We start from the raw sequence: 22,604 nt of genomic DNA on the forward strand, positions 1-22,604 counted from the left end.
AATCGCCGTAATACGCTTCTCTTGCGGCACGATCTCTGCGCAGCGACCACATCGCGCACTTGCAGCGCAGATACAACGCATGATGATCGACCGTATAGCGAATAAGAATATACGTCACGAATTAGTGTCGCTCGTCCTGCGATTGGGCAGCGCATTGCACGTACCAGTACACGTCTGACAAACGCACAGATAGCTAACGGATATCATTCACATAGCGTGCTCGACGAACATCCGGGGCATATTCCAGATTTGGTATAAATACGAGGGCACCTCTGACTCCAGGGTGGATAGACCTTCCGAACATGGCAGATCCAGGCCATAACCGGCTACACCCCATGCTTGCTGTCATCCAGCATGACATCGTCAACCTACAACTCCATCTCCTTCGTCAAAGAAAGAGAAGAAGGAGAAGAGCACGCCAAAGGACCGTCTGGGTCCGGCCGTGGATAGAGAGAAGACAACAGTTTGGGATCTATCACCAATTAATGGTGGAGCTACATGTACGAAACGAAGACACAAGGGCCTTCCATACTTACACTTCTCATTGATTGTGACACGTGCCGGGCTAGTGGCCGCAAGAAAGTACAAGTGGCAAAAATCCATTCTTCCCTCTCAGTGAGGTCCTTGGGCCCATCTCCGCTCTTCCTCTTGTGTAGCCTTGTGAATATGTACTAAATGGACCTCCACCAGCCTTTCAAGTAGGTGGCTGTCTTCTCTACCTCTTTCGCCTTTTCGTTCCATAGAGCTTCTTTTAAATCTGTACGTTTGTAGCGGATCAGCTTACTGTTCCAGAGGATATCGTTCTCCTTGATCCATTCCACCAAAGCCTTTTCTACCTCAGCATCTAGGGAGTAGCTGGTCTTCTTTGCTCGTGGCTTTTGGGGGGTAGCAGACGAGGCCTGAGGTTATGGTGATCCGGAGGTCTGCTCCTTCTCACCACCCTTGTTTGCAGGTTCGTGGCCAGGGGAGTGAGACTGGACAGCTTCGCCTGATGGGGCCGGGGGACTGTCTTTAGCACCATGGCCAACACAACCATCACGGTCGCCTACAGCATCAGGGGTGTTAGACGCCTCAACTGGTGGTCCAGAATTAGACGAGCCTCGGCCACGGCCATGGCTAGCGTGGGTGGAAGAGCCACGTTTCGGCCGGCGCCCCATGTTGTTCTTGTAGTCGAGTCTGAACTTGTAATAAAATGAAAAGCAGGCAGCAGCTGCCGTTTCAACACATTTCATACCTGGGGTACGCTCGTAATTCGATTAGCAGTCGTCGGAAGTGCGCCAGGCATGCGGCCGGCAGTCGTTGTGGGCATTCGGAATGCGCTCAGCACACGCACCTGATGCGCAGCTATTCGCTGCAAGGATAAGAGTATTGCGCACTTCATATGCAAATAACACGTGTCTCAAACGCATTGGATGCGTTGAAGTCGTTATTCACACGCTATATGTGCGCCGCGCATAACTGAAAAAAATTGATATTTTGAGCGTACAACTGTGTGTTGTCAAAATTCAACACGGAACTCACGCGGAATGGCTTATAAGCCATTCCGCGTGAGTTCCGTGTTCCACCCACGCTAGCCGTGGCCGTGGCTCGTCTAATTCTGGAACACCCGTTGAGGCGTCTAACACCCCTGATGCTGTAGGTGACCGTGATGGTTGTGTTGGCCATGGTACTGAAGACAGTCCCCCGGCCCCATCAGGCGAAGCTGTCCAGTCTCACTCCCCTGGTCACGAACCTGCAAACGAGGGTGGTGAGAAGGAGCAGACCTCCGGATCACCATAACCTCAGGCCTCGTCTGCTACCCCCCAAAAGCCACGAGCAAAGAAGACCAGCTACTCCCTAGATGCTGAGGTAGAAAAGGCTTTGGTGGAATGGATCAAGGAGAACGATATCCTCTGGAACAGTAAGCTGATCCGCTACAAACGTACAGATTTAAAAGAAGCTCTATGGAACGAAAAGGCGAAAGAGGTAGAGAAGACAGCCACCTACTTAAAAGGCTGGTGGAGGTCCATTAAGGACATATTCACAAGGCTACACAAGAGGAAGAGCGGAGATGGGCCCAAGGACCTCATTGAGAGGGAAGAATGGATTTTTGCCACTTGTACTTTCTTGCGGCCACTAGTCCGGCACGTGTCACAACCAATGAGAAGTGTAAATATGGAAGGACCTTGTGTCTTCGTTTCGTAGCTCCACCATTAATTGGTGATAGATCCCAAACTGTTGTCTTCTCTCTATCCACGGCCGGACCCAGACGGTCCTTTGGCGTGCTCTTCTCCTTCTTCTCTTTCTTTGACGAAGGAGATGGAGTTGTAGGTTGACGATGTCATGCTGGTGTTGGATGACAGCAAGCATGGGGTGTCGCCGGTTATGGCCTGGATCTGCCATGTTCGGAAGGTCTATCCACCTCGGAGTCAGAGGTGTCCTCGTATTTATACCAAATCTGGAATATGCCCCGGATGTTCGTCGAGCACGCTATGTGAACGATATCCGTTAGCTATCTGTGCGTTTGTCAGACGTGTACTGGTACGTGCAATGCGCTGCCCGAACGGCACTAATTCGTGACGTATATTCTTATTCGCTATACGGTCGATCATCAAGCGTTGTATCTGCGCTGCAAGTACGCGATGTGGTCGCTGCGCAGAGATCGTGCCGCAAGAGAAGCGTATTACGGCGATTGGAGCGCGAACACAAAGCGCGCTCGTACCTTACTCGACCGATGTCGGACGTGTGAACTTCGTTCTTATAACGTCTGAGTTGCGTCCCAGCGTTCGCACGAAAGTTTTCGGTAGTTTCAAAACTATCAGGCGTGCTGGGCCGTGCCTTGCGTATGCCTGCGTGCCTAAAACTATCACAAAACGATTGAGAAACGCATTAGGTGCGTGTTGGGCGCACGCCGGCGTATGACAAAAATGTTAACACGCAACTCACACGCTCATGTTATACGCACAAGTGTGACAGGCCCTTTGTGACCCAAAATCTCCATGAAACTTTGTTTTTTATGAAACCAGTTCCCCCCATTCTATATCGCGCAATGGTATGACCCACACCTGTCGGGCCCAGAAGTGACCCACTTTCGCTATAAATAGCTACTGACAGATGCGGGTGCCACAATATGCAATGGACAACACTGCAAATATAGATTTTCCTCATTGCTTCTGCAAATTAAGTCAATTTGCATAATTTGCAGTTCATTGTATACAGCTCTGTCTAAGCTACCTGCATAGTACATAATATGAAAATCTGTTGCTCCTTTCTTCAGTTATTCTTCTTAAAAGATTTTGACAAATACGCCATTGCAGTTCCAGTGACACATACCAGGGGGCCCAAAATCGACCTTGACCTTCCTCCTAGATCCTCCCGACACCTACCCACATACCAAATATCGTTACAATCCATCTACATGTTCTACAGTTATGCTGACTTTAAGCATCCGGTGACACAAACACACGCAAAACAGTACCTCCATGAAAAAGCCTTTTTTTCATGGAGATAATAAACGTTTGGGTAATCCTTATTGTCATTACTTGACATCTATCAGATCGCCAGTTGAATATACATCGTGACAAAATCAGCGTAACTATACATCCAAATTTCGGCATTAACAGCAATACCCTGGGTGCCTGACTCTAGCGGGACCGACAGCCAATTCGTTCGGCATCGCAAGGCAGTTATCCCCATCGACCAAGATTAGTGCTCGGGGGAGTCGAGTCAGGGATACCCCCGACCCAGTACTAGTGAGATAAACTTCCTGGATGAAATCTTACTTGGAACACCAATCTAGGTCGGTGGGGATAACTGCCATGCGCTACCGAAGTAAACCCCGCTAGCTATATATAGAGTCTGACACCCAGGGTTTATCAGCAAATGAGAGCACCAGTTTGGCTAGTGTCATTAGATGGACAAAGAACGTTACAAGGAAAATGCAGATCTTTTCTCATGTCTACTCAGGGCTCGAAATACTGGGTGCATGTGCACCTGTGTGCACCCAAAATTGGAGCTGTGCACCTAATTTTTGACTGTAGGTGCACTGGTGCACCTAGATATTTTTGTAGGCTATAAAGTAACGGTACCATTGTACACTAGTAAACAGTATGAGAAAAAGCAATAGAACCCTTTATTGCACTTTATTTGATGTATTACTTGTTTGAAATTTGATTGCAGATTGTGAAGTTCTTAATTACAATCATAAGAGCATTAAACTCTAATTATGTATTGCTGACATTCAACTTTATTTTATGTGGTGCATAATTTCTTTCTGTGCACCTAAGTCTCTTGGTTGGGTGCACCAGTGCACCTATTTCCAAAAATGAATTTCGAGCCCTGCTACTGTATCATGAAGATCAGAGTGTTGTTTTCAATTGCAAAACAGTAGTTTACAATGAAGATCAGAGTGTTGTTTTCAATTGCAAAACAGTAGTTTACAATGAACGTTTTCAGAATACAGAACATTAGCCCATTTTCCACCATCAACACATATTCATTGTTTGCTGTTTCTTATCTTTTGTAGATCCCACGTCTTCGGATTTTCTTACTGAAATGTGTGGCAGCTTGCGCGTATCCTGTCAGGGAAGATGCGAGTCACATTACTGGAGTAGTGATCAGTGCCAGTGCGACCAGGACTGCAGCTTGTTCAGAGACTGCTGTAGAGACTTTGAGTACGTAGACTATTACGCAGATTTCTAGAGGCATAGTTGTAGACAGCTGAACTTTGTGACTTTGTGAAAGATGCTATAGACACATCTAGAGTGTAAACGGGAGGGATGGGAGTGAAGTTTAGGCAATTAGAAAATTAGGCAAAGACAAATTTCTTTCGTAATAATGACATTATAATTCTTTTGCCTCCACAACACAGGGAAATGTGCAACACAGCAGCTCAAACGTCATCTGATCGTCACCATCACAAGTGGAAGTGTCTGCCAGGCTATCATCATCATCAGCATGACGAGGTGGCTTATTGGTTGGTCGCTGACTGCCCTGACGACTGTATGGATGACGTCACAAGATACCAATGTTCAAAACATGCTGATCCCTACAACCCGGCTGACCTGATCTACCGGATGCCCGTGCAAGATGGCTCAACAAATGTCAACTTCAGAAACATATTCTGTGCTCGTTGTAACAATGTAAGTATGGAAGACGTAATCACATGGGACGTAGTACCCGTGTGCACTGGGTTGACTAATTCATCCGCACATCCCGTTGGAGGCGCACAAATGTACAACGACATCCTTAGCGGGTATGGAGATTGTCCTGGAACTGTAAAACTAGAATTCAATCCTGATAATGTACAGGCAAGGCGATGTATTCCCCATGAAGTCGACATGTCGAATGAAAATTGTAATGCAACTGCTTGCAGGTCCTATGACCTGTTACTGAAGGGCGATCATAAGATTTACAAAAACATTCACTGCGCTCTTTGCGAAGGACTTTCCCTTGAAGCAACCAGAAATTTACATTGTCTCTTTGTCGTCGGGTTTCACATTTGGTGCTCTCGCTGCATCCCAATAACTCATCTGTTCAACTTTGATGCTGATGAGAGTTGCGAAAACAGCGCAGAACACTGCCTTCCCAACTCTTTCTACGACCCATTCGTAGACTCATGTCGACCTTTCTCGTCCGTACGACACAGCTCATTGGAGCAAACTTTCCCTGTCCAAAACTGCAGCCGACCCATTCTGAATTTCACATCCGAAGAGTTCGATATCTTTCCCAACGGTAGTGTCCACCTGTTCAGCTCTAACGTGTCCTGTCCAGCCGAGCAGGTGGCCATTCTGGGCACAACAGCATCGGTCTGTGGGGACTGCCTACTGAACGACACGAGCGGAGGCCAAACAACCTGGGAAGCCGCCCAGGCCTGGGTAACCCTGGGTCTCGTGATGGGATTTTCGGTGATACTTATTGGTTGAGCCTTGAGCAGACAGGTCTCTGCCTTTGCCTGTGATTGTAATAACAAAATGCACCTCGTTAAACCTACTCCTTTAAGTCCTTTAACCCTCCAACATGGCGGACATGGGTACAGGGCTTAGTTGAGTTGCGCAATCTTTGAACTCGTTTATAGTCCCTACTTAAAATCTTTGAAACCTTTCTTTTCCTTGAAATTTTTTGCCCAATCTGGAGACTTTTTTGGTCAGAAGGAACAGGTAGGTCTTAGCTTTCCCATTTTAGTTGAAAATTGTTTAGTTCAGCAGTTTTAGTGGCGTAAGAACATATGTGAGTTGTTGGGTCATGCGGATGGGTATGGCCGGAAACTAGGTCAGAGATAGGGTCTGTTTACTTCCGGGTGGCGTTTTGCGAGTTTGAGCTGTACAACCCTCTGTTTTCTTTGCATGTTTATCAAGTATACCCCTGTGACTTCCTGGTGGAGAAGTGTTTTTAAGATTGAAGTTAAGGTAAGTACTTTAATAGGGCCTTACTTTAGTGGGTCTTATCATGGGCTCCAATGAGGGCAAGTAACTTTGTTGTCATCCCTACAAACATCCCATAATGCACTTGACAGGAAATTGTTCGCAACCGGTAGAGTTGTTCTGAAACGTCGATCCTTTCATTGCACAACAAGCAGTGATGGGCCCCTGTGACTCTCAACAGTACTTCCTGTGCTACTTCAAAACGATCATCAACAAGAGTTCCGCGACCGCATATCTCCATGAACTATTCTGTTTATGCAAATGACTTGCACATTTACATAATATATGCTTGGTCATGAACACCTTTAACCAACTTACACATGTCACAATATTGACAGACCTATCATCTACCATTTAGATGAATTGTGGTGCTTTTGCATCAGTTATGCAAATTATGTATTTATTTGCATAATTGTTATCTCTTGATGTTCTACTTACCATAAACTACGAATGTTACATGTATTTGAGTCATATTATGGAAAACACTGCAAATATAGATTTTACTCATTGATTATGCAAATCAATTCCCAATTAGCATAACTTGCACTTCATTAAGTACATCTCAGTCTGAACTACCTGCATACTTAATATCATGGAAAACCGTCGTTTCTTTGTTCAGTTATTCTCCTTAGAAGATTTTCACAATAGCGCCCCTGCAGTTTCAGAGCAAGCTGCTAGGGGCCCAAACCTACACCACATCTTTATTACATCACAGGCTATCAGCCACTCGAAAATCAAGACCATAGCACGTCCAGATCAAAAGATACAAAAACGGAAGTTCTGCTGCAGTACCAAGGTCACATACCAGGGGGCCCAACATCAACCTTGACTTTCGGCTTCATAACACCCGCCCACATACCAAATATCACCGTAATCCATGAAGAGGTTCTTGAGTCATGCTGACTACAGTAGTGCCGAAACACATACACACACACACACACACACACACACAAACACACACACACACACACACACACACACACACACACACACACACACACACACAATTATATCTCCATTTTTCATGGAGATAACTACTACGTAGTAAGTTTGCTTAGTTGACACAAATGTAGAGGATCCCCAAAAAGTGAGGGCTGAAAACGCGTTAACGTTTGAAATTCATAGTTCTTAACAATGGCAGCCAGTAGGAAAGTATACAGAAGTGAAGATGTTTAAAAGATGGTGCCGTTTATTTCAAACAAAAAGAAAGTTCTTTACTGACGTCGCTTGTCTACAAGCTAGACCAAAGAATCTCACAGAAACAAGGCAAGGGTCATTCTCGAGCTACAAGAGAAGACCATAGAGACACCTTTTTCAGATGTACATTACTCGGCGTACCCAGTTGTCTCCTTTCGCACATCCCACCTAACTGTCCTTTCCCTACCTGTTCTACCGATTCAAAGGGACAATGCCCTACTCTTGGACAAAATCTGCCAAAAATGCTGGCCAGAAAAAAAGGAAAATAACCAGGGATAATTTTCACCTTCTCTTAAGCCCCCTCTCACTGGACCCGCGGCACGCTGGCGGCGTCGCTGCGGCCGATCGAATTGACAAAGCCCTCAACGAATTTCATCGACAAAAAATGGATCTTTTTAAGCTTTGTGTGTTTTGTTGTCTTTTTTTGTCATACTTGTACGTTTTGAATTAAATTCCCATTATGAAGTCAAGGGTAGCACAAATCCAACGGTTTAGGACCCAGCGACGCCAGCGTGCCGCGTTTCCAGTGAGGGGGGGGGGGGGGGCTTTATCGCGCGCCTCAACTGTTGTTTCTGACCAACACCCGGCGACAAGGGGATGCGACTGATGGCACATTTGTAAATAAGGCTGTAAATAACCGGCCCAGCGTTTGAAAACTAAACAAGAAAGTCTAGAAAATGGTCAAAGTATCATACCTCTGTTGGGTAGGTCAAAAGATTCCTACCGTACTGATAATCTATATACGAGTCCGTGTAGTACAATCCTTAGAATTCAAAGTCCAAATGTGCGATACGATAATTAATATTTTTAGTATTGCTCATCAATTAAGCATTATATTAACCATGATGGTGATTAAGGTATCAAGAAGCTGTTTTTATTAACCAGGTTCTCTAGTGCTCGGGTATGCACACTAATAATGTGATAATGATATAGAGGTGTGTGTGTTCATGCGTTTGATATAAAAAGAAAGAAAAGCATGCTTAATAGTCTATAAGATGTGAAATGATCAAAAGGGCTACAAGAAAACCTTTCAGATAAAGCATGATACACCCACCAACGATTGTAATTAACATAATATAATATCTAAAACAAGAGTTCTACGACCTCATACCTTCGCGAAATGATTTTGACCTTTATGACTGACGTATTAGGAGTGTTTTTCATCAATCAAAAATCATACCAGTTGATCCTCCTCACCCAAATAACATAAGTTGTCCAAACCTCCTTGTTATGATTATGAGCTTAACAAAGAAGGTTATGCTAACATTTTTCATCAATAATGCAAATAAGCTCCTTTAGCATAATTTGATTCAATGGTGTTCACATTCACACAACTTCTAAATGCAACAAGTATGAAATTGCCGTTATTTACTAGTATGGAATGATAGTAGTTTCTCATGAATTATGCAAATTAGGCCTACATTTGCATAATTTCTATCTATTGACATTCCTCTCTTCCTCAGTTACAAATGTCACATATTTGAATAGTCATATCATGGAACACAGCAGGTTTTTAAAATTGCCTCATTAATTATAATCTGATTTGCATAATTATCATCCAATCATACAAAGCATCACATAAGCTATCTACATACCAAAAATCATGACCATCCATCAAGCCCATCTCGAGTTATATTTTTTTCTCATTAATTATGTAAATGAGGTTCTCATTTGCATAGCTGATATCTATTAATATTTCTCTCTTCCTCAGTTACATATGTCACATGTTTGCGAGTCCTATCATGGAAATTGATGAATGTATAAACTTTCCTCATTAATTATGCAAATTAGTTACTGATTTGCATAATAAGTATCCAATCATGTACATCATCGCTCAAGCTATGTACATGCAAAAAATCATGACCTTCCATCAAGCCCTTCTTGAGTTATTCCCTTTCAAAGTCTGAAGCAAAACCTACCCCTGCAGTTCCAAAAAAGTTGCTAGGGGGCCCAAACCTATACCACTTACTCTCTGCCCAACGAGCTATCTACCACTCAAAAATCAGTTCCATAGCATGTCCACAACACGAGATATCATAACAGGAAGTTCCGCTGCAGTACCGTAACAAACCGATAGGGGGCCCAAAATCTAATCATTTTCAGGTTTCATCGAGACCTACCAACATACCAAATACCAAGACAATCCTTCCAAGAATTCTCGACTTATCGTGTTCACTAACAGACACACAGACATGCTCGGTATTCCCATGCTGTGGCACTGCATTAATGACTGTTCTTACTCATATAAGGCCGTGTATATCCAACTTTGGTCAAAATTTGTATGTTTCAGTCTTTTAATTGGTGTAAGGAGATATCTTTGTGGTTTGGTTTCACATGCTCCGAGTGGACTCTTCCAGGCTGGGAGTAGGTCAAAGTTGACGATTGTTTTCGTCTGTCAGCTGTTACGAGAGAACGAGCTGGTCAACTGTCTATTTTCTTTGCATGATTCTAAAGTAGACAGATGTGGCTTTCTGGTGCATAAGAATTTTGGGGGCTTGCAATTAAGGTGAATCCTTTTCTGAGCCCTTGTTTTAGTGCTTTAAAGCATTACTGCCTATATGGGCAAGTCTATCTCTTGTATCTGCCCTACAGCTGGCTGATAGCCAATTTGTCCCTGTCAGTAACTGACGTTTCCTGCCTGCCTCATGACCCCTCATGACCAACTTTGCACCCATTTACCCGTGTCAATATCCCCTGAAACAATACAGCCCACACGTCGCAACCAGAAAGCATAGTATGAGCATACAATCTAACACATTTTTACACTTTTCTCGTTAATTATGCAAAACACTTCGCCCAAAATCTAATCATCTTGAGATTTCCCACATACACACCGACACACCAAATACGACAACAAACCATCCAGGCGTTCTCGACTTATTCTGTTCACTAACAGACACACAGACAAGCATCATCGAATAACCTACTCGACGAAACCATTCGTCGCGAAGGTAATAAGACTACATAAATGATATTGTATTCTAAGATATTCAAGAGGACACCTTGTTGTAATGTCTAAATTATCTAGTGTGTAATGTGTAACAAGTCAATGCATGTTATCTGGTATGATATGAAATCCAGTGTAACTCTTCAATGGTCGACTGCTATAGAGTGTCTGCACTGCACGTGACGTCACACTCACCATGTTGGTTGGTGGGTTCAGACTCATGATATCCATCATCATCATCATCACGTAACTAGTCAGCCGTAGGGGCAGCTTGACTTTGATTAGATTCATTTGGCTGTATGAAAAGAAATAAAGCCAGGGCTACCCAGCTAGCCTATTATAAAGGGCTAACCCTTGTAACAATATACAATATATAATACAAACGGCTACACTGCACGGTTAAACGCGTTTACAGTGATAGTTTTAAGTAGATGATATTTCATTCACATATCAAATGTGCACATCGTAAATTGCCATCATTTTACTGCAGCTATAGACCTTTCTCACGCGGCGGCCATGATAGAATGAAAACGAGGCCCTTGTGGCAAACATCAGACCGATCCTAACTGTCAATCACAATTACCAGTTTAGCCAATGATGACCTGACAATTAGAGAATCGACCAATGAGGAAGTGGCTGCATGACCGTCAAATATTTGCATTTGTATGCTTTTATTTTGCATTTCGACGCTCTGACAGAGGAGGGCGGAGACTATGGGATCGGTCAACGAAGCTTTAAATTGCTGCATCTTTTTTGTACATTGCATTAGTTGTAATATTGATACTTGGATATCATATTTTAAAACTTAATGTGATTTAGGAGGAAAAACTAAATCTGTACATTATTTTTGCTTCATTGCCTCATTGGCCTCGTCTTCATTCTATCATGTCCGCCGCGTGAGAAAGGTGTTTTACATGTACAGATTCAAATTTCTAACTTGAACCAGCCAACAAGGCGGAAAATGCTGACGTCACAATCACGTGACTGCAGACACCCTATAGATGATCTATTGTCAAGCAATATTGAAAAATCTTGAAGTTGACCACTTCTCATCTGTACACGACGGAAATATGATCTTAATCTTATCAGTTAAGAACTTAAGTGTAAAAGTTGACGTTAGTATGTAATCCAGATACTACTATCCGGAAGAAAGGCGCCATGTAGTGCACAGCGAGTGTAAGGGTCTGGTCACATTCGTTGTACAACCGTCGTATGGTGGCAAACTGAGGGTAGTCTTAACGTAGAATTCAACTGTCTTTAAGTTATTACACTACGAAAACCTTTTCTTAAATAATTGTAGGCGATTGGTTTTGTCACAGCCTGCTTGAAAACCGTACGACATCAATTGCAAAAAAACATAACCTTCTCGGCGAAGGCCGGTCACTAGTACGACATCCTACGACGAATTTGACCGCGCCATAGCATGCAAAAAGACAGAGAACTATGTAAAATTCAAAAATTTAAACTCTGATGAGCACAACGATGAAAGGATAACAGATACACAATCGCGACCCATTGTTTAAAACGGCGATATACCACACCGTAATCTTACTGGCTGTACGGTCGTCTGTAACAAACAAATTACATTGACCACTCCTTCAGTTAACATCTTGTGATCTTCTTGATTCATAGAGTGATAGCATCCATATGAATATAATGCCTCAACTCTTTGTCATTCAGTATGCAATATCTTCTGTGTGATATTATTTACAAACCTATTAGTCACAAATTATGAAGCTACATTTTGACAGAACTTGATTGTACTGGTTCCGTGATTCAATTTGTAACAGTACTTGGTAAAGAATACACAACATGACGCCTATTGCTTTGAAGGTCTTGCATTTTTTTTTCATATGGTGATACTAGAGTTCTTTACAGGGCCCGGCCATTCATTCATTCAGATCTAGACCACCGTAAGTGTTGGATTACTACTCTCCAAGCAGAGGTTGGACGGAAATATTTTGACCATTTTCTGACTTGCACCATATTTTGACGGGGCCGGTCAAAAGAAGATCATCTAGGACTACTCGTACTATACTGAAACAGTTGACTTGTGCTACGTTGACCATATCGAAGGGCATAAGTAAACTGAGTGTGTATAGTATGCTTTGTTGAAAGGATTAAGATATTAGCATGATAACTAAAGAAACTATAGATCCAGATCACTATGTTGACTTTGTCGTTGTAGAATAAAAGATCTGGAAAGTCGTACAGCAGAACAAAGTTTATTGACACTACAAAACAACACAGACTATTTTGTAGGGCCATCTAAGAATACATTTCTACAGATTGACAGGTACAAAATTAATAGTAATAAAATAAATGATATCAATTCTTTTTTAGCTTTGCAGAATTGTCTGGATAAAATAGTTCCCTTTTCCGCAAGAATGTTCCCTTAGAACAAAAAACACATAAATAAACTTCAGCTCCCTAAAAGTTGTATTTCGTTATACAGGTGTATATATTAGCCCTGCCTACATCACATTTCCATCAGATCAGAAACTGCTTGTAACACAAAAGACACAGCGGCTTTACAATCAGCAAGGCTGTTGCAGTTCCAGCCGAAACCGTAATGAGCGCATACAAGTCATACAAGGCGCTGACGTCCTTGAAGAAATACCACATCAAGACCATTGCACAGTTCCCAGCAAGGGTCAGGAAACCGTTCACAAACGGCTGGATCTTGGACAGTGACCTTGAGCCGAAGGTTACCCAAGCGAAGACGTCCACAGTTGCGACAGTGAGGAGGTTGAAGCAGATCTGCATACATCTCTGCAGTACATCTCTGTTTAAGCTACCTGCATACTAAATATCATGGAAATCCGTCGTTCCTTTGTTCATTTATTCTCCTTAGAAGATTTTCAAAATAACACCCCTGCAGTTCCAGAGCAAGCTGCTAGGGGGCCCAAACCTACACCACTTTTTTATTACATCACAAGCTATCTGACACCAAAAAAATCAAGACCATAGCACGTCCAGGTCAAAAGATACAAAAATTGAAGTTCTGCTGCAACATGGCCTTATCTTTAAAAAAAAATCACTTTATTATGCTAGTTAAAAGAAGAAAAATAAGGCCCAATCTTGGTGATATTTACTTTAAAGCTACACGATGTACTCAAAAGCAATATATCTGAGTGTATGTGTTTCTGTACTAACATATTTGAGCAGGTACCTGAATATGTTAGATTCAAAAAAGATTCTTGCAGTTTATTCTAACTTTTGTTAAACTTTTGACTTACAGTTATGACAAGCTAATACCAGTACAGTGTAGCATAAAGTGCCAAACTGTCTTGTACTATACTACAGATAGAATTAGAATTGTACTGTACTAAGCTACCTAATAAAAGTGCAAAATGCCGTCGCTTGTTGTGGTCCAATATTGTAGTTTCCATTTCACAGTCTAAATTGACTTGATTATAATTCACAATGTCTATACCTTTATCAACTAATCAATCAATGATTTATTGAGAACGGCATTTTTCACACGTCAAAAAGGGTTGCGTTCCTACATTTGCAGTAAACTTGTTTTGGGGCAGAATAAAGTGTTGTGTAAACAAAGCTCATGTATCAAAAGCGCCACCTATCTCTAGAAAATTTTACTGCAGAGATGTGTGGCTGTCATGACATGATGAGCAAAGATAGACCATGGAACTAAACACTAAACATAAGGAATTACACTAGGAATTAAACATTACTTCTGCATGACACAGCAGCAAATGTAGCAATATGGGGCAACTGTCCGAAAAATTAAAGCTTCACGGTGGTAACTTGTTAACTTGCTTTTTTCTGTCCTAGGATATACTTAATTCAATCGATACTTAATTTAATGGCTGATCTGATTTATTGAATTTCAAACCTGCAGTAAAGATCTCACTTAATTTGGACAAATAATGCCACACAGCAGACAAAGCTTCATTCAACAGCATGTAATTGATTGATAGTTTGTTTCAACATATTAAGAGAAGTACCACAAGTGTAACAGTAATAAATACAAGGTGAAATTATTATCTCTATATCTATGATAATTGTCTTTCTAACAATTTGAAAGTTATTATGAATGAATGAAGACACATGTACTAATATAAAATCTATGCTTAAGTATATCTAATTCTAAGGCAAAACCTTAGCTGGTAGTGAGCACTACTCAAGGCTTAACAATTTGGGATATACAATGTACATTGTAAGACAAAGACCCAATTGTAATACTGCAAACCCACAGAATATGGCACTGACATTAAATGTGGGACCCTTTCTCAATTATGTAAACTAACAAGAAAAACGGTTTCTTTTTGTCGTAAATCGGATCGCAATAAAACACCCACTTCTTCTGGGTTCGGGGAATGTCGTTAGAACGCGTATGAACATGCACAATGACATGGCAGTTTTCGTGTAAATCCCACCTACGACATCATCATTCTTTGTCGTTCAAATCCGTCTATTTCATATGAGTGTAGTTATGCAAGCATGGCCGTAGAGACCCTTTGGCATGGTTCCCACATGGTTAAGTGACTTAGTCTCTGGATCAAGACACAAGACTTTTCTGGCTTCATGATACTGATTGCGGCTGTGATACCCTCCGCATATGTAAATCCTTCCTCCGAAGACGGTCATCCCGTGCAAACTCGGAACACCTTCTGTCGTTACCTGACTCCAAAAACCGCCATCTTCACCTGGCAGAAAACTATAAACACCCGAAAGCCAAGCAACATAGATGCTACCGTTGAGAGCTGAAGCAGAGATGTTACGACATGTTACAGGTACGTCACTCATTGGCATGCCATTGAGTGTCTCCCGACGGGCTGAAACGGTACACTGTGGACGTTGGTTTGCGGTCATCGTTGCATCCGCCAATCACGTATATGCTGCCGTCTAACACTGCTGCGGCGTGGCGGTATCTCGGTTCTGGGAGCGGAGCTAAGCCTTCGGTCCACTTGTTCAATCTTCGGTCGTACACCTCTACCGAAGCTAGTGCAAGTCTGTGGTCTCTGCCACCGATGGCATACACTCTACCTTGCACCACTGCCAGCTTGCACCACTGCCAGCTTGTGAAATGACCGGCTAACGTTCATGGGAGCACGTCTGGCCCAGCTGTCCAGTTCTACGTGATACAGCCACACTGCTTTGGTGGAACTCCGACCAACAGACACAACGATGTCACTGGTACCGAGAACAGCCACAGCGAATCCAAAGTCACTACCCTGCATCATGTGTGTTAAAGGAGCCCAACTTGTGCTTGATGCCGCTCAGCAGAGCAGGCCATTATGAGGGAGTCTGACTCTGAGCGAACTATTCCTTCCCTTGATATTACCCTCCCTCCGATAGCCACCACTGCCTCCCTCAGACCGCTGGCACGGCGTGGACGGGTGCGCGGCGACTGGACCTCCCCTGGGAACAGCTGGTATCTTCGAGTTTCCATCACGATATCTGGGCAAGACTTGCATACAGCGTTGTTTGTCTCCACCTTCTCTAAGAAGTACATCCTGTCCATGAAGGGGAACCTGACCAGTTCCATCAGCTCTTTCATCTCCTTCTTCCTTGTCCTTGTGTCGTGGTTGATCCATTTCATCACCGCCATGTACACAGTTTCTTCTGTAGCATTGAGGTCGTCTGATGAGATGAGCATGATGAGCTGATCCTTTGTCAGATGAAGAAACTTGGGTGTCTTGCTGACCGCCGGCTAGGAAGTCATTCAAGGCCCACAGTGTGGATGCCCTTTTCTCTAACTCAGGGGACAGCATGAGGCCCGGGTACTCAGCATGCTTTGACAGTTTTCAGCGCACAGACTCAGATAGGAACTTCATACATGCATCGAAAACAGGTTGGATCTGAAAGAAGCTGGCCCCTTCTAGGAGGTTCAATCAGTGTGATCCGTGATGGTGACTTTTGATGTGTACGCGTAGTCAACGAGAAGCTCTAAAGTGCTGGTACTGACTTCGTGAATGGTCACCTTGTGCTCCTTACTTTCACGAAGCCCGTTGCAGAACATGGCTTGGAAATATCCGCGGCAAGCGGCGAGGACTACACGGTGACATGGAATATCTTTCCCAGCAACGCAAAGGACGACGTCTACCAGCAGGCTGTTAGATCGCAGTCCCTCTAAGCCCTGCAAGAGGGCGCCTGCGTATGGTTTGTGGTAGAAGTCAGATGACGCCGGTGATCTCTGTCCTGCTGCCATTATGCCCCAATCCTAGAATGCAACAAAATGTGTTAAATGAAAATCAGTTGTATATTCCCTTGTGACCTGTGTGACCCCTGACCTCCGGTGCCTGTGACGACCCATTCAGAGCTGATGAAAACTGGCGGAATGCTGTCTGAAGATCTAATCCCCCCAATAAACTTTTCTAGTCGTGTGTATCAGTCTTCAAGCTGATTCTTCATGCTTAACCCTTTTGTATATTTCGCATGAAAGCCTTACCTTAGATTGAGTACACAGTACAGTTAGCTGATGGTAACATCTATCTGGCATGTATCTACACATAATTTCACCAGGGTACATAATTTCGTCTGAGAAAAGATGCGTCCAAACAACGAATGAAACCCCTTTGTTCCCAAAAAATCTACAACCCAATGTCCCCCAGTATGAATTATGATACACCCCTGTGTATCTTGAGTTTGAGTTTATTAGGATCCACAATTAGCTTAACAGCTACTCTTCCTGTGGTCCATTCAAAAACAGGACTGGACAAAACTACATGACACACGTGAATACCACAAAATTTACATAAATGATAAAAGAGGCTGTGTATATAAATGATAAGGCTGTAAATATACAATTAGATGAAGTTGACGATATCAAACTACTTTACACTTTCAAACCATTCCAGGTGCTGGACATTTTACACAAGAAGCGCTTTTTCTGAGCATTTGTTCTGGGTTTCGGTAAGAGGATGGTTTGTGATTTAGATGACCGTGTTTTAAAACCATGTGACTGCATTGTGATCTGTTTATACAGAGAAACTGGCTGTTTGTTTTCCATGATTTTACTGAAAGTCTATAGTATAAAGAGTATCTAGTGTATCTAGTATAAAGAGTATAATATCTAGTGTTATAAGGGTGATACGATGACAAAATTATGCACTTTTTAAGTCGTGACAAAACCTGCATCAAGACATTAAGCTTATGTCATTTCAGCTAATATTTACATTTCTCACATGCAAGACCTAGGGGTCTGCGAAGAATAGTGAATGCCATATAGAGTTTCCTCGCAATCTCTGAACCAGTAAAATCAATACTAGGTCGCTACGGCGAAACAAAATCAAACTCATTAAGTTCACTTTGACTTTACCACAATATTGATCACAAGCAGGCAATTTCAATTTCGAACTAAACCATACCACGAAACAATCTCGCTCTTCAAGTACATGTGTGCCAAATTCGGTGCTCAGCTATGCCGTGGACAATATTCATCGGCAACATCCAATAAACATTGAAACAACTTCATCAATCAATGTGCTGTACTGAATGCAAACGTCACAAAAGTACCACACGTCACCGGTTCTTAAAGTCCTCCAGACGGACAATGGGTATACGTAATATTTGTCAGTATTTGTATTTGGTATTTGTCATCTCTATCAGTCACAAACATAACAGAGAAATAATACTAGCGCGTAGTGCCTTTCTCAATTGTGAGTCTTCGTGTGTGATGTTTTTTTCTAGTCCACTGTAACGTTGGTTAACATAAATTCGCGGGGTATTTAAATTCGCCATTTTTAGAAACGGTGTATTTTAGGGATATGTGCTAGTTGCAAAATCAGTTATAACGCCAGCAATGCAAACCGGATAGACTAACGTATTCAGAACACTGGCTGAAAAGCTTCGATAACCATGCATTAGACGTTGGCGACGTCAAAAACTCTCCGTCCCTTATTGACAGAGTCTGGGGGCTTCGTGGGAGAATCACACTACACGGTTGTTCGCTGGTTTATAAGACAAATGTCACATCCGCTTCCTGCTAAGCACAATTATTTACAAGACAACTTATTACAATCTCTTTTGCTAACCTGCGACTGGATTCTAAGTGCGATCAATCATCAAAACTCCTCTTTGTTGCTACAACCTACGGCACGTGTATTTTCCCGCCGTCATATTATTACCCAGAATCCTGTTGTCAAGCAGATGACAAAGGTTTGTGAGGAACACTTTTTTGTCTTAATGATGCGTGTGATAGTGGACTGGGGACGATATTTTCCTCAAAGTTTGCTCCTAACACAACAAGGAACACATTGACATAGTAGTATTACCATTGCTACGGCATCCAGCTAACTTGCCATGAATAATGTACACGTTGCCATGACGGTGGATGTCGACTTTGAGTGACGTTCTACCAACTCAACAAACGGGATGTTACCGAAAGCCTGATTTATGCGGTACGACCGTTTTGTCATGTATTTATTTCTCTTTGGTCACGTTTATATGACCTTGGCACTCTCTTCAAGTCAAGATGGGCACAACAGCTGCTGTATAAAAGCTAATTAGCGGCATATATTGATGACGAATCTTCTCTCCCGGAATAATGTTCGCACCTGTCCAAGAGCACTGTCATTCTGCGTGCGGAGGACGGTAGTTTTCTGTAAGCATTTCATCAATCCTACTGTAGCTGTAGCACTGGGGTCCCAATAATGTCGAAATCCTTCCTCCGTGTACATCGTGAGCTACACCATGTCGGGGCGTGTTGAAAGTTCTGTCAGTCCTTCAATGTCGACCCCTGCTGTACTAGTGATGTCTCCAATGTGAGTCGTGCTGATTATGTACATTGTGTAAGCCCCTGGTCTGTACCTCGTCTTCAATTAGTAGAAGATCGATCAGTCACACATGTCGTACAGGCGGGATGTCATAGATGCTGCTGCTTGCTACCGCGCGCCGTAAATGGGCTCACTGCAGAGCTCATCAATGTCAGGAGCTACAGGCTCTCCATAATTTAAACCCTCTGTAGAAGCACAGAGGTTTGCCGAGTTGCCTTGTGGTGACGTGTACAGGCTAGATGACGTAGCATCTGCTTGCGAACGCCTGCCATATATGGGTTCCCTGCAAAGGTCATCAGGGTTTCCATGATTCAAACCTTCCGCAGAAGTGCTGAGGTTTGCTGAGTTGACGTTAGCCGACGTGTACAAATGGGCTGATGTGATTGGTTCTTGGGGATTGTTAGATTCTGTGCAGTTCTCATTGTGCGGGATCGCTGCGTGTTCTCCTGAAGTGTTGACATCCGACGACGCATACAAGCGGGATGGCACAGTTGTTGCTTCCGAGTGCCCGCTATGTGTAGATCCCATGCAGTGCTCAGTATTCTCCAGGACGGCTAGATGTTCTGGGTTCCAGCCCTCTTCAGAGGTGCTCTGGTGTGTCGAATTTAGGGCTGTCGCCGACGTTTGGTTTTCATCCGTAGCAGCAGAATGGTCGTCCTGTGTGCTTTCTTCGTCATTGGTGCTCTGGTAGAAAGCGTTCACTATTGGAGGTGTGATTTGAATGACAGCTAGTTGTCCGTGATTGACAGCTCCTGCAAAAATACAATGTATAACAAGGTGTACTGAAGGTTTAGCTTTATGCTCGGTTCAACTCTGGAAATATCAAGATGTTATTAAATAAATAGCAAATGTATCGTGTTAAGACGAGTTCACAAGTCAAACAAACCCATGTTGGCTTCTTCTCGGATGTTGCAGTATTGTTTATTCTTCATCTTCATTCCGATGATGCAGAAGATGAAGGTGAGAGTTAGAAAACTTCCTGTCACAATTATGATGATGTAGGGAACCGGAAGTTTGTCGGTCTCTCTTTTCTTCATATTCAAGCTGTTAGCAGACGGCGTTGTAGTGTTCTGTGAAGGGTTCATCATTGTCGAGATGTCGTTAGTGTAGCATTCCTCTGTTTGTAATTCATTCCGTTTGGGGTTTTGCTTGGTTGCATCTCGAAAACGTTTGATAAGAGAAGTGTCATTGCTCTGAAGTAGGTTTTTAGTCTTCGCCGTAGGAACCATGGCAGCTTTTGTGGTCGGCTGGCGTGGTTCACAACCCATTTGCTGACTGGACACATCTGATAAAGGCAGTCGATTCAGTCCACTCGGACTGTGACAGACAAGTTTGCCTTTTAGGTTTATAGCCAGAAAGCAGGCTGAACACGACCGACAACAGGCCTTCTCGTCTCTCCCCTGACAGGCTTGTAAACACGTTAGCTTGTCAATCAGCCAGGAGAGGTCGCAGTCACAGTGAAAGAGGTTTTCCATGATATAGACCGTGGTAACCTGTGGCCACCCCAGTTCGAACTGAGAGAGAGACGCAAGTTTATTAAACTTTACATCGACGGTTTTGAGCTTCGATAGATGCTCAATGACTTTGTCCAGCTGGACGTACCGCAGTCGGTTGCTGCGTAGATCTAAAATACGCAAATCCGGCACAGCGCGCAAAGACATCCAGGAAAACGATTCCATGTCGTTATGTCCCAGGTCCAGTGTAAACAGTCGCGGTAGTTGCGGCAAGTAAGTGACATTTTTAATGTTATTAAACGCGGCAGTTAATCGCCCAGCGTTGGGCGGTATGCCATCAGGAATGGTGGTAAGGTTTAGAAAATTACAATCAACCAATGTTACAATGTACAGCTGCTGTATCGCACATTCAGCTGGCAGACATGAACAACCCGACCACAGAGAACCCCACGTAACCAGCAGCAACAACACACTTACTGTCATACTTAACGGTTGGTCCTCCTTGTCTGTAGGTCAGCAATGGACAAATACGCAGATAATTCCGATAACTTTGTCCCAAATAGACTCTTGAATGTACAAAGTTCCCCGTAAGTTTGTTTGTTTGGAACAGCAAGGTGACACGGTACGCGCAAAAGTGAGATTGAACGACTTCTGTCTGAAGAATATATCTTCATGTCGTATCCTTTTACATACCGTGATGACGATATTTATTCAAGTTCACATACAACTTTGGCATATGTACAGCATTGCTTTGGTTCAGGGTACGGGATCAAACAAAATACATCGAAGTTTTTATGTTAGGATTATCAACACTACTTCAAGATTAGTTCTTTCGTCTGATCATATCGAAAGTTCACAAATAATATTTACATTGCCAAGGAAGTTGGGCTCATCTGCATCTTTTGTTGTGTCTTTTTGCTTTTTGCTTCTACATCTCACAATGAATCTGATAAAATTCGCAAGAAAGATATCCATATCCATGAGCAGCAGCACAGACAATGTGATTTCCTCTTTCCTTCCTTGGGAAATTGACTTTGACGCCCCCACCTGAAGACCAATCTGAGAAGAAGTCTGAAAACATGACGTTTTACAGATGAGTTCTCTGATTACAGTACGTGATGGCGTTTAGTGACGTTTGATTTGTAACCAGTCTACAGTTTAGCATATACAAAGGGTGAGGTGTACGTTTGTAGACTGTCTTGTCTTTGCCGTGGAGGGTAGTCTGTCCGCTGACGTCACTTCCTAGGGGTAAAATTCCCATTAGGGTATCGTAACGAACAACCTCTATTTAGCCTAGTATTTCCGGTAGATTGGTGAGTCAAAACTGCCCAATACGACCACCCAGGGACCTATAAAATCTTGTGGTAGGGACAGGTGGTCACTACAGACAGGATTCTAAATACTTTTGTCAATAGTAAAAATTAGTAAAAAGGGACCATCAGAAAGTGGTCTCATGGACCACGTGCTTCTTTTGGAGAGGTGGTTACTTGTACTGGCTTGACTTACTTTACTTTACTTTGGTCGAGCTCCCGCTCGAACCAGACTTGAAAGCTTCCTCCACTCCACTCTATCTTCCATCAGGGACTGTATTTCCTTCACTTCAGTAAGGTTGGTATCGGCTCTTAGTGTATCGATGAAGGTGCCTTTTGGTCTTCCACGGCTTCTTTTTCCTTTTGTGGGTTCCCATATATTAAAAACTAATCTGGAGGCTATGACATCCGGATGTCTGATGCAATGAGCAGCTAATTTCAATCTTCTTGCTTTTATTTTCTCTGAAACTTGTGACAGGTCTTGATACATCTGCTCGTTGGTGAGTTTTTGCTCCCAGGAGATATTAAGACACATTCGGAGCATTCGCGTGTAG

At 43.1% G+C, this 22,604-nt stretch overlaps 2 protein-coding genes across 2 annotated transcripts in view; one reads left to right on the top strand and one right to left on the bottom strand.

Moving 5' to 3' along the window:
• Positions 1-6,009, top strand: part of LOC136435666 (uncharacterized) — a 6,538-nt gene extending 529 nt beyond the window's left edge. The window contains exons 2-3 of the mRNA XM_066429313.1: positions 4,505-4,652; positions 4,850-6,009. Coding sequence (XP_066285410.1) covers positions 4,505-4,652; positions 4,850-5,903 — 1,202 coding nt within the window. The 3' untranslated portion in view covers positions 5,904-6,009. The remainder of the gene's footprint in view (positions 1-4,504; positions 4,653-4,849) is intronic.
• Positions 6,010-15,551: 9,542 nt separating this feature from the next.
• Positions 15,552-16,168, bottom strand: LOC136435944 (kelch-like protein 24a). The gene is made up of 2 exons (XM_066429655.1): positions 15,854-16,168; positions 15,552-15,743 (listed from the first exon to the last, which is right to left on the bottom strand). The coding sequence occupies exons 1-2, from the start codon at positions 16,166-16,168 to the stop codon at positions 15,552-15,554; spliced, it is 507 nt and encodes a 168-aa protein (XP_066285752.1).
• Positions 16,169-22,604: the final 6,436 nt, after the last annotated feature.

The sequence above is a fragment of the Branchiostoma lanceolatum genome, chromosome 5 (assembly GCF_035083965.1).
Source record: "Branchiostoma lanceolatum isolate klBraLanc5 chromosome 5, klBraLanc5.hap2, whole genome shotgun sequence".
NCBI classification, from domain to species: Eukaryota; Metazoa; Chordata; class Leptocardii; order Amphioxiformes; family Branchiostomatidae; genus Branchiostoma; species Branchiostoma lanceolatum.

Excerpts from the sequence above, each read along its gene's own strand:
- LOC136435944 (XM_066429655.1), bottom strand. The coding sequence starts at position 16,168 with ATGCTCATCTCATCAGACGACCTCAATGCTACAGAAGAAACTGTGTAC. Across the intron at positions 15,744-15,853 it reads TGGTGGCTATCGGAGGGAGG|GGTAGTGACTTTGGATTCGC; the intron begins GTAATATCAAGG and ends CACATGATGCAG.